Source organism: Wolffia australiana, chromosome 9 (genome assembly GCF_029677425.1).
Source record: "Wolffia australiana isolate 7733 chromosome 9, ASM2967742v1".
Classification (NCBI taxonomy): domain Eukaryota; kingdom Viridiplantae; phylum Streptophyta; class Magnoliopsida; order Alismatales; family Araceae; genus Wolffia; species Wolffia australiana.
In genome coordinates this window covers 9,810,872-9,825,501 of record NC_135843.1, presented here as the reverse complement: position 1 = coordinate 9,825,501, position 14,630 = coordinate 9,810,872, and the positions used below count along the sequence as shown (strand labels likewise).

The 14,630-nt window shown below is 44.0% G+C and overlaps 1 protein-coding gene across 3 annotated transcripts; it reads left to right on the top strand.

Annotated features, from left to right (window-relative positions):
• The first annotated feature begins 10,450 nt into the window (after nt 1-10,450).
• LOC144707735 (mraW methylase family protein) lies at nt 10,451-14,370 on the top strand. 3 transcript variants are annotated; one of them, XM_078580969.1, is made up of 5 exons: nt 10,451-10,756; nt 10,918-11,142; nt 11,826-11,919; nt 12,388-12,591; nt 13,905-14,370. In XM_078580969.1, the coding sequence occupies exons 1-5, from the start codon at nt 10,478-10,480 to the stop codon at nt 14,276-14,278; spliced, it is 1,176 nt and encodes a 391-aa protein (XP_078437095.1). In that variant the 5' UTR covers nt 10,451-10,477; the 3' UTR covers nt 14,279-14,370. The 3 variants fall into 3 exon arrangements, with proteins under 3 accessions (XP_078437095.1, XP_078437094.1, XP_078437093.1); XM_078580968.1 differs by having other exon boundaries at nt 10,452-10,825; nt 11,826-11,894; nt 12,399-12,591; XM_078580967.1 differs by having other exon boundaries at nt 10,452-10,825.
• Nucleotides 14,371-14,630: the final 260 nt, after the last annotated feature.

Below are 14,630 nucleotides of genomic sequence, written 5' to 3'. Positions count from 1 at the left end.
TCTTCTAGAGCGCGAGGTGTAGCTTTACACCCCACATGTTGGACATTCAACCTATCGAGTGGGTTCAATCAATTCGATGTTTATTAATCTATATGATGATATAGTTATGTAATTTGGAAGGTCAATAAAGGTTATTGGGCCGGTCGAGTTGTTAGCTAGACTATACATGGGTCTAGAGGGTCACATACAAATGGTCCTTTGGGCGTTGTAAGATATACTTAAGTTTTAGGGGTTTTATGATATACTTAGTTTGAATACGAGAATGCCCTGAACCAAATTCACCCAAGCCAGAATTCTTTTGATCCCCAAATTATTCTTTCTCCCTACACCTCCTCTCCACCCTCGATGTGATCGGGACAACGTAATAACGTCGACAAAGATTGAATGGGGCTCGTCAACGAGAAAGAGGATATTCGACGTACCAAGAATCGCGTAGATACTTCTAGAGGTTGCACACATGATCAGCTCCACGGGACTCGTTTGAAGATCAAAAGAATCACGGATGCAATTCGTGCTAAGGTGATGGGGGACCATTCTGCTTCAGATGCCCTGAAAAACAACTTCATCGAGTGAGGGCTCATGCGTGAGACCCATCCTTCTGAGTACCTGGCCTCGTCAACATCCACAAAGGTTTGATGTTATCTTTCCTTATGTTTTCTTTTTTTAGTAGGCCTTGTATGTCGGCCATTGATGTGAATGTTTTCTATTTGTTCGCACGTGTTTGGACCACTATATGGACCTACACATTTGCGCGTGTGTGAGCCCATTTATGGGCATGTTAGTGGGTTTCTCTCTCCTATTAGGGGGCCTCAATTATTCTTAATTGGGCCTTCTACCCTTTATTTTTAAGGAGGGCCATATTTGCACCTATAAAAGGTGGGACCCTCCCATAGGAAGAGAGGAGAGAAGAAAGATTAAAAAATGTGATTATCAAGGATTTTACTGAATTTTGAGTGTTTTTTGAGTTTTTGTCATATTTACGAAAATGCTACTACAAAGTTAGGAGGGAGAAAAAACCCTAGAGTTTGCCAAAAACCACCGCCGTCTTTGTCAGAAACTGCTACTGCCTTTGCTGGAGTATGGAACACTGTTCTTAATGCTACCCAACGTCCGCCGAGGCCGCCCGCGGCCATCTTAGGCCGCCCCAGGCTGTCCGCGGCAGCTAGCGGCCACCCAGGCCACCGTAGGAGCGCCCGTGATTGTTGTTGTAGCCCGCGGCTGCCATAGCCTCCCGCGGCCGCCACAGTCGCCCATGGTCGCCACACCAATCCACTGTCGCCCGCGGCTGCCACAGCAATCCACGATCGTGTAGCAGCCTACGGCCGCCACAACAGCCGGCCGTCACCCTAGTGGGCGTCGCAGCCCGCCGCGGCCGTCGTAGCCCTAGCAGGCGCCACAGCCCGTTGCCACCCCGTCAGAGTTCTGGCCGCTGTCGCTGCCAGGCCTTCGCGTCTGCGACGGCTGCTTCCTTGTGCCGCTAGTGGCACTACACAACCGCAGCCGCCAGCTGCCGCTATCACCGCAACTGAGGTCCCAACCGCCTTCATTAGCAGGGTCTATGTGCCTCGCTGCCACCGCTTTGCTGTGTATTACCACTACTGCGCCACCGTACCTTGATGCCGCCGTGCCTTGCTGCCATCGTGCCTCGCCGCTGTCGCACCGCCAAGCTGTTGCGCCATCGCGCCACGGCACCCTCCTACCGCTGCACCTTGCCACTGCCATATTGCCGCGTCGTCACACCCTATTTTCGCGCCCATCACTGCAACTGCCATCACGCCCACCACCGTACTTTATTGCGTAACCACACCTACCTGCGCTGACCTTGGGCGTATGTGCTACTCGCCTTCTACTACTACCGAATCAGGCATTTCTGCGTCTACCGCTATTGGTACGTTCCTAAACTCCTACACAACATTATATTATTTCTTTCAGTGCCTCCGAAACGTTTTCTCCACCATCGAGGTAAGATTAGTGATAGATAGGATTCACGTTTCAAGGATTAGGATTTTAATCGGTATGACCTTGGTCAAGACCGTCGAGGGCGTGTGCAAAAGCGGTAGTAGCCGAGCTCTCACCATTGGCCTTCAACCCGATGTCTAAATCATTGGGAGCCTAGTGTCATTTCTAGGTCACGCTTACCGTAGCTGAATGGTCCTTGGTGTACGTCAACATTGAATTTATACTTCTTAGTGATTTCATCGTTGCATCATCATTTACATAACGTCCACATTAGTCATCTTCTTTACATGACATGACTGCCCTCGCCCTCCCTGTGGTGTAACACAAGCCATTCGATCTCGGCGCCCGTCTTGTTATATCATGAGGTATTTTGTTTCAATGATTTTAATGATGTCGTTTGATTCCATTATGAGTCTTCTGTTGCATGGAATCCACGACTTTATCCAGATCTCGGCCTCTAGAACCCAATAGTTGCCAATATTTGGAGGACATGTGGCATGTGTTGGCAGCACCATGTAACTAAAAAGATAAATCAAGGAGCTTGCAGACATATCCTCCCAAAGAGTATTTTTTATACTCCAAAATGGGGGAAAAATTACGTCGTTGAGAATTTGAGTATAATCAATAAATTTATAAACCTATACTCATAAATAATTCAATTAACTCGTGATGAGTAAGCGTTGTCACCACTGAGAATGGATGTTAGGGAAGGAGCGCTCTCAATTGAGAGAAGTCACAAAGATGAGAAGCGTTACATTAATGCACAAGCAAGTGAATGGATGGAGTAAAACAAGATTGAATGATATGATGATAAATGACTAATTAAGGTTTATTAATTTAGGGTTTAATATAGACAATAATGGAGAAATGAGATGGGATCATGACGGCGTTAGAGGTAGCGGCTTGATAGGTGGTGGATATGTTGAATGAGATAGTGATATTGAGATAGGCCGATGAGTGAAGTAAAGAGTAGTGATGTTGGCTTAATTGGGAAAGATAGAGGTAAGTGATGAGATTGTGATGGCGTAGGAGGAGACATGAAAGGGGTGAGAGGGGATGATAATGGATGATGACGGAGTGGATGAATGATGTTAATGGATGAAGATGATGGGTAAAGTTGGTGGATGGAGAAGATAAACTAGCCAAATGTGTTGGAGAAGATAAACTAGGTAAATGTGTTGGAGAAGATTGAATGTAAGGTGAAAGGCTAACTTTATATTCCTTTATTCTGCCAGGATCAAGGTGTCTTCCTGCTACAGATCAAACTCCCTACTTCTCTGTTGAACCCCTCCGAGCATTTTAGACACCAAGAAACACTTGATGACCTTCAAAACTTCACTTTATTTCAATATGCCTCTCTAAGAGTAAGTGAGCTTAAATATATTTTTTACTAAGATCAGGGGCTCAATTTATAGATACAACCAATGAATAGAGGACAGAAAGATGAAGTTACCATTAAAATTTTACCTCAATTTGAGTTCTGGATTGTCGGATATCAAGCATGGAAGTTGGATAATTTATAGAAGTTGATTTAATTCAAATATAATTCTCTCCTTGTCCTCGTTTTTGCCGTCAAATCATTCTGTGAGGCTTTTGTCTCATAGAAGCATTTAATGAGATCTTTGGCTGAGATTCTTTACCATCATCCGTGATCAACGGCTCTCAACATGCCATTTGTCACCCTAAAGAAAAGACAAAAAAATCATAATATATTACTTAAATATAAGATAAATTAACTACCTTATAGCTGACGTGATGGTGCATTAACGTGCACCACATCTTTTTTAATTGAATAGGAGTGTGACACATGTGCACCATGTGCACAAGTGGCACATGTGTCGTACAACACATAAGATCTGCGACACTTTTTGACCATTCCAAGGAGAGAGATGGAGAAAAATAAATAGTATTTTAATTAGCGTTGCATTTATTGCAAAAAAAGAAGCCCTTTTTTCGATTGGTCCACGTTGCACTGCGCTTGAAAAAGTTTAAAAACCATTTTGTTATCTATTAGATGCCATTATGGCATCATGATTAGTGATACCATAATGGTTTAAACTGAATGATTGGCTGACGCCAGTCATTAACTGAGTTAATGATTAGCTGTCGCCAATCATTATCTTTAGCCATGATTTGTTACCGTTCGACGAATCGAACGGTGGCACGTGTCATTGTGACATGAAGGCGCTAAAAATATTTTCTAAAAATAAAGGCTGAAAAATATAAACACATATAAATTCAACTTAAGAAAATCATATCTTTATCAATTCAACGTCGAAAATTTCTAGAAAAATCATATGATGGTTCATAAAATTATATACTTTCAGAATTTGGTGTCATAAAAATCTCCAAAAATACATCAAATTGACAAAAATTTGGAATATCATTCTAAAAATAAATTTAATCATTTTACACTTGATAACATGCATATATAATTAATTTAGTGCAAATAAATATGTATGTATGGTCAAATTAAGCTACTAAAAATGCATGTTATCAGTAATCTCCAACCTTGATAAAAAATTACGTTGGAGATATAACTTTTTCATTTCCAAGCTCATCAGCCTCTCCATAAACACCTATCGAACAGCTTCAAATCAATATTAGATTAGGAAATTGTACTGCTTAGATGTCAACCCATGGTTCATAGATGCACTCCTAGAGAACCCGCCATTGCTTTCGTTGAGAGAGAGATGGAGTATATTGCGACCTATTTATCAGATCCCAAATATTTCTCCAATGTGAGAAAAAAAACAAAAACTGTTATCGATTTGAGGTGTAAGATTCAAGTGTATTTTCAAATTAAAGGCGAACATTGTTTGTTCGGGAAGGAACTCAAATGAACCGAACAAGAACATACATTTCTGGATGTTCGTCATTGAACAACGTTAGTTTGACTCAAAGCAATGAGGAGTACAAAGAGGAAGATGATGAAGTGGAGGAAATTACAGAGGACGATGACGAAGACAAAAGAAAAATCGTGATCATTTTTAGGTAGTACTATTATTAAGAATTTTGGGATGTCTTTTCCAATTTTGCATTATTTAATCGTGATGTATGCCTATGCTTCTTTTAGATTGTAGCAGCAAGGTCGGCCCCGAGCAATGTTATGAAGAAACAAGCTAGGAAGCAACATCTGATATGAATTTTTTTATTTTCTAACAAGGACTTTATAGATCACCTTGTAGTGCATTATTCCTTTTTATGATATGACCATGGAAATTTATTTGACTTATTTTCTTCAACCTTCACATTTACTAGTCAACACCAGCCCTAAACTGGACCCTCAAACCCTTGAAAAGGGATACTAAAAGGATGTCTGTTCCGTTCGTCTCTAACTTTCATGCGGATGAGACTTTTTTTGTCTCGAGATGAAAAAATCGTCCCATCCAAGTTTTGGACAAAAATTCTGATGTTAAACGACGACCGATCGGGAGTGGTTCGTGTTCCACTAAAGAGGGTTGAACAAGAATGCAATGAAATGCGATGTAATGATGCAAACATTTAAGAAATTGCAAGGAGAAAGACGACGGAAGTTGATGGATCCGAGACGAGAGTTAATTGGACAACACGTGACGGTTATGTCACAAGCAAGCTCCCAATAAGCCGTGTGAGCAGATCGAAAGTCGATGAGTGAGGAACGCCTTCGTCCACGAGTGTCCACACCGTCTACGTAGACGATTAGATCCGATACCATCAGTAAAGCCCCTAACACACAAATATGGTGGCTACTTCCTAGATTTCACGTGCTTATTCACTCAAAGGCAATGAGCAATTTAGAGGAAGGCACTGAAAGAAGTAACACTGAAAGTGGACCAGAGTAGATATGTTGACTTGTGGACTGGCATATGACGCTGAGCGCGCTTGTCACAGAATGAGAGGATCAAGATCAGGCCGAACTCAACTTTGATGCAACAGAATCGTCTCCGGTTGGATGGGATGCACCCAATGTTAGTGTAGGAAGCGATAGAGACTTTTGGGGCCTCGAATGTAGATGGAACACACAACGCCCTTGACCAAACACGGCAATTCAACTGGACTGCAATAAGCTCCTAATTCACGCTTGAAGAGAATGTGAGGCTTCGGCATGGACCGTCGGCCAGGAGTATCGTTGGCGTAGAAGAAATAGCAGCGTTGCAGCGGTCGAAAGAAAATCTAGGACGGTCGAGCGACGACAATGGGTAGTGAAATTATCACTGGTGAGTCATAGAGAAGTCCGAGGAGAGATTTTTTTTTCTTTTCGCCGTGCAATATCAGCAGCTGGTGAATAAATAAAGAATGCTCGGAATGCTCTCAGGCGATGGTATGATTGTCAGTGACGGAGCAGTGGCGTCGCATGATGCAACACCAGAAATTAGCAAGGAGGAAATATGAGGGATCAAACGGTCGCCAGAAGCCATAGATCAACTCAAGCAACGCCACTGCTCCGTCAAAACAATTAAATGAGATAGCTAGGAATGAATAAATCAAAACAATTCGCAGCGGAAAACTTGAACGAATCGAACGACATCAATAAAAATATTAAATGAAGTACCTTTCCATGGATCGCATCCATGATTTCTTAGATCCCAGAGTGAGCCGAGTTGAGCTGCTCACGTGTGCGGCCTCTAGACGTATCCATGCGATCCTCGGCACATCACATCTCCTCCTTCTCATTGACGGACTCCATTCTTTCTCCATTGTCGTAGTTACATCGTACCGATCACATCAGGGATGGAGAGGGGGTGTGGGGAGAGTGGAGAAGAAGGGGAAGGCCCTTGAACAATTTTGGCCTGGGTGAATTTAGTTCATGGCCTTCCCCTATTAATACTAAGTGGGTACGTTTCATAAAAACCTCCAAAACTTAAGTATATCTTCCGACATCCAAAAGACCATTTGCCTGTGACCCTCTAGGCCCATGTATCAGTCTAGTTAACGACTCCAACGGCCCAATAACCTTTATTGGCCTTCCAAATTAATTAACTATATCATCATATAGATTAATTAATGTCGGATTGATTTAACCCAATCGATAGGTCGAGACTCCAACATGTGGGGTGCCAAGGTACACCACGTGTCCTAGAAGATACAAAGGAGTGTGTATCGACTCACTCATGGAACATGTTCGTCATCGGTTACTGTGTATGTATAATCCCTCATCCACTTGATGCTCCTTGGACAACTTAGGGTATGGTCAACTATCAAACCCTAATCGATCATCCAAGTTAGTACTGATGCATTCGGAAATCATCGGAGAACTCTTCTCCGATATTTCACTACATTGGCCAAGGACTTCATCGCATCATCTTCCTTGAGCTGTCACCTCTTAAACTGAGGGTGGACGATCCCATCTTGACCACTCAATCATCTTCGTGAAATTCTTGATGTACCTGAACAAAGATCATTTAAAATCCCATGATTAGAGACTCGTTGGCCATCGCCAAAGTATAATTGTCCGTCCACAAGACATCTTTGGTGTCTCAGGTTTAAGGACCACTTACACAACCGTGACATGAATCAACCTGATTGACAGTTCGGTTATAATACCATTTAGGGATTCGTACGGATCAATTCATTGAACTCTTTCCACTAAAGAGCACCCACTATCTATTCTTAGTGTCTCCACACTAATGGGTATGGAACCGGCCATACTCATCATATGAGTGAGGCTAGATAGTGCTATTCTATCTGGATACTTCGATGTCCTTCACGCGTATCCTTTGAATAGGAATGTTTAGAACACATGCTTAAAGACTAGTGATCTCCGTATTACGATCTCATCATAATTCTCTAAGTCCGATCATGTATTCATGGACTTCATTATAAGCATCACACGTGCACTATAATGAATATATTCTATTAATGAACATGGAACGAGATGTAGAATGTGTGATTGGCTTGCCAGCCACATATATTTCCATCAATTTGATCCTAGTAGTGACCACGGTTCTTTTCCGACTTATTACTGTTTGATTTCTCCAACGATCTATTCTTCCTCTTTGATGAGTTCTTCTTTTCTCAGAAAACAAGCACCATGTAGAACGACGAACAACACAAAGATAACTATCAACTAAACAACACGATCAGGAAGTTTCACAATATGACTTCTTCTCTATAACATCCACTTCTCCCTATTCTTTATAGGGGGGAAGTGGCAGTTATGGCGGCCCAATTGGGCCCCCATTTAAGGGGAAGGCCTATTGGGCTTCCCCTTAAATGGGATCTTTAGGGGGAGAAGAAGCCCAACTTGGATTTCCTCCCCCTAAAGATGAAAATTAAACATAATTAAAATGAAAACACATACGAGGGGAGGCCGGTACTCACGCAAGACGGCAATGGGAAGAAAAGAACGTAAAGATACATGACACGAAGCGATATGACGATGCCGCTTCTCAAACTTGGTGGCGGAACTATAGATTCTTCACGTCGGTTCAGGCTTCACGATGTGGCTGGCGACGTGTCGAGGTGTGATCGACTGGATGATTGGTGGCGTGGATGCCAATGCTTCGACACCAGACGCGCCGCCGCCATCAACCAAGGTCAACATCTCCGCTACGGACACAACGACGAAGTCAACCAAAGTCAACATCTCCGCCACGAACACGCCGCAACTGTCATCACACACGTCTCCACCCGCGCACGTCCCTACGCGCGTCATGACACGTCGCCAGAGGCAGATCAACAACTGCCCTTTGGCATGACATGAAGCACGTCTTTAATTTCTCGTCTCTAATTTCTCGTCATTTTCTCTTTCCTCCAAGGCCTGTATATAAAGGCCATTGTTTTCAAGAAACACTTAGGCGGTCATTATTTCAAGAATTGAGTTTTGTTTAACTCCTCTTGGAGGACTGCCCAGCCTCCCCTATCCCTTCTTCAACCCTACCCCGCCGCCTCGCGTCGCCGGTCGTCATCCTTCTCCTCCTCTCTATTCCTCCCCTTCCCTCTACTCTCACTTTCTCTCCCTTCTTGTCCTTCGCCCTTGACAGCCCTAGGCCGCCGCCCAGGCCGCTCTAGGCTACCGCCTAAGGCAACCCAAGGCCGCCGCCCAAGGTCGCCTGAGGTTGCCGCCCAAGGTCGCCCAAGGCTGCCGCCCCAGGCCGCCAAAGGTTGCCGCCCAAGGCAGCCCAAGGCCGCCGCCCCAGGCCACCCGAGGCTGCCGCCCTTGGCAGCCCAAGGCCGCCGCCCTAGGCTGGCCCACGCCGCCGCCCAAGGCAGCCCTAGGCCGCTGCCCAGAGCGCCCCAGGCTGCCAGTCTGCGCCGCACACGCTTGTGCCACCGATGTCGATCATCGTCGACGCCGTCCAACGCTTCGAGCTGCGCACGCTACGCGCGCTCTGGGTGACCTGCACGCCCTCCATGCACTCCCCGCGCGCGTTGGAGCTCCGCATGCTCAGCGCCCGCGCGCTCCACACACTCAGCGCCTGCGCGCGCTGCTCTGCGTGCTCCGTGCGCTCTGCGCACCCTACGCGCGCTCGCGCGCGGGTATTCGCCTACGCCTGACTCTGCGACAACAACATCTACTCTCTACCAGGGCCATTCAACGCCCAGAATGCCTAGAATCTTCCTCATCCAGTGGGCCTCTCAACGCCCGGATTCGCCCAGCCTCATCACGATCTGAATTCCCCGCAATCTCTTCGCGCACTACGGTGCTGACCTACGCCTGAACTCCTTGGTGTCGAAGTGTTCTCCGCCCAGCATTTTCTCGAGAAGTTTCCACCGCCGTTAGAAAATTAGATTTGGTTTGGATTTTCCATTTCCCCTATCTCTTTCTCGAGTGTTTCCTCGCCACGCGAATTCGAGTATTGATTTCGGTGCTTAGGCATCGTCGCATTGGGGGAAGACAGTACTCCCGCCCTCGATAAGGGTCGCAGCTGCACCACCAGATTTTCATCGGTTTTAAAGTCCGAATCCGACCGTGTGAATTCTGTGGGTTGTTTTATCCTTCCCTACAAACCCGTCTACCACCCATTACTCGTTGTCATCCATCCATCTCCTCAGTCGCCCTTTTTCCTTAGTCGTCCTACGTCAATGATCCTCCATCAAATTCGTCAAGGGGACCACCGGACAGGAAGGTTTTCATCCCGTGGGACGAAAAAAACGGTCCATCTAGTGGGACGAAAAAACCGTCTGTCCCGAGATCTCGGACGAAAAATTGCCAGATTCACATCTGACGGTTGAGATGTAGCCACGTGGCCTTGCTAGGACAATTTGCATCAAAGTCCCTATATTTTTACTCACGTGCAAACTGACACCGCTCAGAAATAATTGTACATATGTCCCGTTGCAGTCTCTCTCTTCCCTATTTCCCTAAAATACTTTGAAAAATTTATATTAATATATTAAAAATATAGAACAGGTTTTTTTCCGTCTCGGACAAGGGACAGGACAGAAATTCGTCCCAGGAGGACTGGACGGGACGGGACGGAATACTGAACGGGATGTTCGTTCCGTCCATCTTTAACCGTCATCCGTCGTCCATCTTCAACCCTTGGAACTAGAAGATGAGAAGAATTCATGGATAGGGCTTGAAGCGGCGGCTATGGCGGTGGCGAAGCTTCGCCTCTTCCCCCACTCTCTCTGTGGCGGCTTCCTCGGCCGCCGATCTTGTTCTAGCGGCGGTGCGAGGGCAAATCTCTCGCCGGCGAAGAAATCTCTCGCTTTGGTGAAGAGGAGGACGCGTTCGGACTCGGAATTCGATCTCGAAGCCTACGCGCAGGTTCTCGTTGAGCAGACGAATCATTCCACGGAGAATCGAGCTATCGAAGTGGATTGGGATGCGGCCGCGCACGTCCCTGTAATGCTCGGCGAGGTTCTTCAGGTTTTCTCCCAGAAACACCTCAGATCGTTTGTGGATTGCACCGTCGGTGCCGGCGGCCATTCCTCCGCTGTATGCGCTTCGCGCTTGTTGTTTAATTTGATTAACTTTAGTTGATCAGTTTTTCAAATCTTCGTGGTTTTTTTGTATTAAATTTTTATCAGATGATCAGGGCTCATCCGGAGCTGCAGTTCTATCTCGGTCTGGATGTTGATCCGAAGGCTCTGGACATGGCGCGTGTGAGGATTGATGCCACCACGGATTGTTCGTCGATGGAGTTGTCCCTTCGCCACGGTAATTTCAGGTCTTTGAAGCAAATTCTTGGAACTTTCGAACTTATCGAGTCTGTCGACGGCATTCTGATGGATCTTGGCATATCGTCGATGCAGGTAAACTATGCATTTTCAATGACTTCATATGGAAAATTTAAATTATACGATCTGTATGTAGGCAAACTTTTTCAGTGACTTCATATGATTCAAAGATGTGTTCTTTAGAGTAAACTAATCTTAATTGAGTATGAATATTCAAGGATTTACTGAGGAAATAATGGGAAAATAGGTGAAATTTAATGAAAAAATGAAGTTGTTGGTCCGCCGGCGGTATTCAGATGTAGTTTGGCATGTTGTCGATGCAAGTAAAATATGCAGTTGCGGTAATTACTAATGTTTCTAGTTAGCTTGACGATAAATGAAAAGTTGAAATTATATCATTTGAAGGGACTTAAAGATGCTGTCATTAGAATTAAATAATCTTAACTGAGTATGAATGCGAAAGTATTTGCTGAAGAAATGATGAAATTTTTTTAGGAAACAGTAAGAGAGACTGTGAGAACCACAATTAAAGGGGATATTCAAATAATCATTACCTTTGATTTTAGATGACTCGTTCTGGATATTTTTCATTCTAATACTCTTATTGGAAAACGTCAGCGAGTGAATTAGGTCCTAGAACTTTTTTCAGATATAATATCTTGAGACCCTAGATTCTGAATTTTTTTTCTTGCGGAGCGATAGTAGGGAACGATAATATCATCATCATCTCAGATTGAAGAGTTTGTTTTTCTTTCCAGGTGAACAATCCCGAGAGAGGATTCAGCGTGTTGGAGGATGGACCTCTGGATATGCGGATGAATCCGCATGTAAGATCATGTGTAATTTTTAATGGTTGATTTTTCTTTTTTTTACATATTATGTTATTTTCCTTTGAGTATCTTGTTGTGCATCAGAACAATCAAATCTTTCAATCCAATCTGAACTGATCATCGATCCCTACTGCAAATAGGTTCTGGTCATTGAGTGGAAATTTTGATCCAGCTAATATGATTGACCGTATGGGATCCATTTGATCAGTCAAATCTTTCACTCTGAACTGATAGCCGTCCCCTCATCTGATCCTCTAATTCAGAATATTCTCTATTGTTAGAACTTTGATTGAGATCATTTTCGTTCACATTCTAATTTGGACGAAAGTTTTAACTTCTATCACATTGAAAATAATTTTTTTTTGAAGAATATCACATTGAAAATAATAAATTGGATGGTGTCATTAATGGCTAAATCTTCGATGCGCCGTTAATATTATTTAATTTGAGTTCTATTAAAGTGGATTTGCATTTATAAAATAATCGCTAGAATCATGCCAGGCAACGCTGAAAGCTGAAGATATCTTGAATTCTTGGCCCGAAGCCGAGGTTGGGAGAATTTTGAGGGAATATGGCGAGGAAAGCAACTGGCGATTGCTTCAGAAGAAGATCGTCAGTGCCCGTCTCTGTGGGGGCTTGCACTCCACCAAAGAACTGGCAGATCTTGTGCGCTCCACGTGTCCTCCTTTTAAAGGTAAGTCCTTTTCGGTGATCACCGCAGTTGTCAGTTTTTCCTTCTATTCTCACAAGTTATGACACAACCGGAAATCAATTTCATCTTACTTTGCTGGAGAAAGCAGTTAGACTCACTCCATAGTTCAGCATTTGAATTCTAAAATTTGAATTTTAGTTGTCGTTTAGTTGAATTCTAAACGGGTGTTCATCGACAACACCTTAAATTTCTCACGAAATCTCTCTTTTTTTTTCTCTTGCTTCCTTGCCAAGAAAATCCTGGAAGTTTTACAACCATGGTCTAGACGGTTTGAACTCATCGGCAGTTGTCTCAAACTTCTTGAAATCCTAGAAATTATTACAGGTTCTGAGAACCGTGTTGAATTTCCCCAAGTGTGTGACACATATTCTGGAAAATATTGGAGAACAGAAATTTCCTTGATTTATCCCCCTTTCTTGCGCAAATTTCAGAAACTATAGCAGGAGTCTGACAAAAACTCTGCAGTTTTTCTCACTTTCTTGCATAGAAATTCCGAAACGATTTCAGGGGTTACACAGTTGCACTTCAGCTACCTTAATTTATTCTTCAAAATTCTAGAAACTGTTTCCAGATTCACTAGTCCTTGGGGTTTTCTTGGGTGCCCTATCATCAGATCGTCATCCTCCTCCTCTCTCTCTCTCTCTCTCCCCTTTTTATTCACTAGTGTTTGTTGACTTATGAATATAACTTAAACATCTGTCGTCATCATCTGTTGTCCGCGGGTAGGACGACAAAGATGATTTTGTCTTGTCATCTCTTTGTTCTTCTGTTAACATCTCGTAGATGATGAGAGTCGATTGCAAAATTGCCATTGTCCTTCATCTACAGTCATTGTCATCGTGACAAAAGAAGCCGACGATGACGATGTCAATGACGGGTTTTTGGTAGACATGGTTGTTCTGTTCTGTTCGTTTGAAACGAACACAAAATTCGCACAAAAGAACTGCACAGGCCCTTGTTCTTTGTTCTGTTCTTTTTCTTTTTCAAAAACAAACAAAATTCGCACATTCGCACAAAATTAGACTAAAATTCGCACAAAGCGAACAAAAGAACAGAACAGGGGTCTGTTTGATATTCTGTTCGAATTCGTTTTTGTTCTGTTCGGAAATCTGAACAGAACGAACAATTCACACAAATTTGCACCAAAAGAACAGAACGACCATGTCTAGTTTTCGGTTAATATGACTAGTCTTCTCTATCTGTTTTCATTAAATAACTCTCTTGTCAGCTTCCATACACATCTTCTTTAAGAGGCCATGATAAAACTCTAACTAATCCTCTCTATGGTGTTCAAGGGAGGCAGGGCTGGATAAAGACTGCAACGAGGGTCTTCCAGGCTCTGAGAATCGCAGTCAACGACGAGCTTGAGAGTTTAAAAGTCACCCTTGACGAGGCTTTTGACTCCCTTGCCTCTGGCGGCCGCCTCGCAGTTATTTCTTTCCACAGCTTGGAGGACCGAATTGTGAAGCAGTCCTTCCTCAGTATCATAAACAATGGGGAAGGGCTCGAGAAGGCCGATCTTGACGTCTCCGAGTCTTGGAGCAAGGCAAGAGTATTGGGCCGCCGAGGATTGGTCCTTACGAAGAGGCCGATCACGCCTAGTGATGAAGAAGTGAAGGTCAACCCCCGGTGTCGCAGTGCCAAGCTGAGGGTTGTCCAGAAAATCTAATGGTAAGGATGATTCTGATACATTCCCAGTACAAACGTATCTTTGATTGCATCGAACTTCAATTCTAAATAGAAAAAAGTTTATTGATCTAACCATTCACCTCTTGAGAAAGTAGGGGATGATGAAGGGTCGTCGACAACAGGTCAAACTTGTTGGGCAAAGGAGAGGGAGAATTAGGACCAAGGAAGGTCAAGGGAGATATGGATTAAGTGATTTATTTACTAGCATTCTGCCCAGCCCGGCTGAAGAGGAGGGTTCAAGTAGCCTCTTTAGTGGGCTGGGCTGCCGAGTCGAGCCCACTTGAGTGTCATTCTGATAAGGTACCATACATCTCATACAAGAGAAGACCAAG

Coding starts and splice junctions, on each gene's coding strand:
- LOC144707735 (XM_078580967.1), top strand. CDS start 10,478: ATGGCGGTGGCGAAGCTTCGCCTCTTCCCCCACTCTCTCTGTGGCGGC. Junction 10,826..10,917: donor CCGGCGGCCATTCCTCCGCT/GTATGCGCTTCG, acceptor AATTTTTATCAG/ATGATCAGGGCTCATCCGGA. Junction 11,143..11,825: donor TTGGCATATCGTCGATGCAG/GTAAACTATGCA, acceptor TTTTCTTTCCAG/GTGAACAATCCCGAGAGAGG.